The sequence below is a fragment of the Aplysia californica genome, unplaced genomic scaffold, assembly GCF_000002075.1.
Source record: "Aplysia californica isolate F4 #8 unplaced genomic scaffold, AplCal3.0 scaffold00012, whole genome shotgun sequence".
In the NCBI taxonomy this organism is placed as follows: Eukaryota; Metazoa; Mollusca; class Gastropoda; order Aplysiida; family Aplysiidae; genus Aplysia; species Aplysia californica.
The window spans coordinates 2586491-2588924 of NW_004797282.1; the positions used below are offsets into that span (position 1 = coordinate 2586491).

The 2434-nt window shown below is 38.4% G+C and overlaps 1 protein-coding gene across 1 annotated transcript in view; it reads left to right on the forward strand.

The window, feature by feature from the left end:
• LOC101859749 (transient receptor potential cation channel subfamily A member 1) overlaps positions 1-2434 on the forward strand; it is a gene marked incomplete in the record, with an annotated part of 51425 nt that overhangs the window by 27809 nt on the left and 21182 nt on the right. The window contains 2 exon segments of the mRNA XM_035970528.1: positions 447-494; positions 2185-2373. Of these exon segments, the coding sequence (XP_035826421.1) occupies positions 447-494; positions 2185-2373 (237 nt within the window).

Below are 2434 nucleotides of genomic sequence, written 5' to 3' on the forward strand. Positions count from 1 at the left end.
TTATTATTATTTTTACTATTGTTGTTGTTGTTATTGTTATCGTTGTTATTATTATTATTATCGTTAGTTGTCATTTGTAGAAATAATGAAGCCAAAAGAGCAGCTCGCGAGCTTCGCATATCTATCCATAAGTGGAAATGAAGGTTGCAAATGCTCAAAGTGGGGAAACACTTTCACTATCAGAACTGATCTCATTGGCTGTATATCAGAAACCGCAATCCAGTGTAATCTGATTTCTTATTTTTCTTCTTATATAGAATCTAGCTTTCGTCATTCTTTCATTTCTTTCTCCTTCACTTCCTCCATCTGAACCCATAAGTTCTCCGACCGTCAAGATCTGAAGCAATTGCTCAGCCTACGTTATGACGTAACGTGTTTCTAGCTGGGCGTTAAACCAATACAGAAAAACAACTGTAACAAAGTCATCTACTTAATCTCTCCCTCAGGCTGTCACTGTGTGCTTGAAGGCCGGGGCGTCGGTGAAGGCTCAACAGGTAAGGAAGGGACCATGGACCCAGTGTCCCCAGACAATTGATTAGGGATTTTTTCTATTTACTGTAACAATATATGTATAATATAGTAGATAGCATTAATTTTGTATTCCAACTCATCAGCAGGTTACATTATGGTCGCTTTTAAGCACATGAGGGCTATCTCGACAAATGCAGTTTTGAGAAAATCGAAGGTAAAGTGTTTGCCCCTTGTTCACTTTCTTTAAAAGGCAAGGAGAGTTTTCTCTATAACCAAACAAATATACACACCAATGAAACCAAACTTCTCCTATAGGTAGGGCAATGCTCATTTTTGGTGTAGGTCAAGATTTCTGGAAACCCCCGAAATATGGGTTAGCCCGCTTGTCCTTAAAAGTTACCATAATAATAATGTGCTTTACAATCTGTATTATCACCTTAGCAGACCTGAGAGTATTCTGAAACATTCTGAACTTCTTGGGTTGTCACTAGTTCAAGGATGTGCCTATTAGTCAAACCCTTTGTGGACAATATAGGAAAAATGTTGTTCTATCACTGGTTTGTGGAGTCGGTATAAGTCTATTGGTTAGGCTGTCGGACCCGTAATCGTAAAATCGTCGGTTTTTGAGTTCGAAGCTCAGCTCGGTCCAACGTTGTATTCTTGGGAAAGAGAATTTACACACATCAGACATGGACGTTAAATACGGTGGTCTCGCCTCTTTTTTTCGGTTTTTACGAGTACATTGATTTACATGATAATTGAATCTTATTGTCATCATTATAATATACTATGTCATTGCAAACCAACTTTCACAGCAAGAGTCCATAATAGTATTACTTGTTAAAATATTATGAGTATTAATATACTGCACGCTTAGCTTTACGGAAAAGAAAACGAGACTCTGCTAAATCTCTTTTACGAACTTTGCATTGGCTTCCTGTTGAGAAAAGGATTGTGTACAAGTTGGCCACCCTATGTCACAAATGTTTGAATGATAATGCACCATCATAGTTATCAAATCTTTTGAGACTGTACATTCCATCTCGCAGTTTAAGGTCATCAGCTGACAAAAATAAATTTATTTTACCATCTATGAAACTCAAAACAATGGGTGGAAGGGCATTTGAAAATCAAAGCCCCAAGATCTGGAATGCTTTACCAAGTACTTTAAGAGAGATCAAATCTTTTGAGCCATTCAAATATCAGCTGAAGTCGTTTCTGCTTTTAAATTAATAAGATGAACATTTGGAATAATTTTCTTTAGTCAGAACACAACGTTTTATGTTACTATTGTATGTTGTACTGTATTGTAAAGCGCTCAGAGCCTGTGTACTTTATTCGGGGTTGAGCGCTATATAAATGTCATTTATTATCATTAATATTCGATATACATGTATCTCTCTTACTTTCCATACTGTCACTATTTCTACAATCCCCATATGGGTATTTGACTGTTGTCGTGGTAGGGTTTCCTCCTCCTTTTCTATCAAACATATGTTGTCCATATTATTTCTCTTTCTGTTGTACGTAAGTCACTCTCTAGTGACACGTCTAATCTCCCTCCCTTAGAGTCTACATGACCTGTTTGTGTTGCACATGCCGTAAAACTGTGACTAAACTTTTTTTAAATTTTGTTTCTAAACATAAAACATTTGTGTTGCGAGCACTGTCAAATTCTTACTAAAACTTAGAAGAAAAAAACTCTACCCCCAGGACGATGGTTCGACGCCCCTCCACTTCGCGTGCGCACAAGGCAACATGGAAATGATCAAGCTAATGGAGAGCATGCAGAGAGACAATTTTATCGCCGCTGTGTTCACCACGGACGCCATGAAGATGACGCCTCTACACAGGGCGGCGCTGTTCAACCACACACACGTCATGCAGCATTTACTGGAGCATGTGAGTATGGTGGTATTGTGTGTGTGCGTGTGTGTGTGTGTGTGTGTGTGTGTGTGTGTGT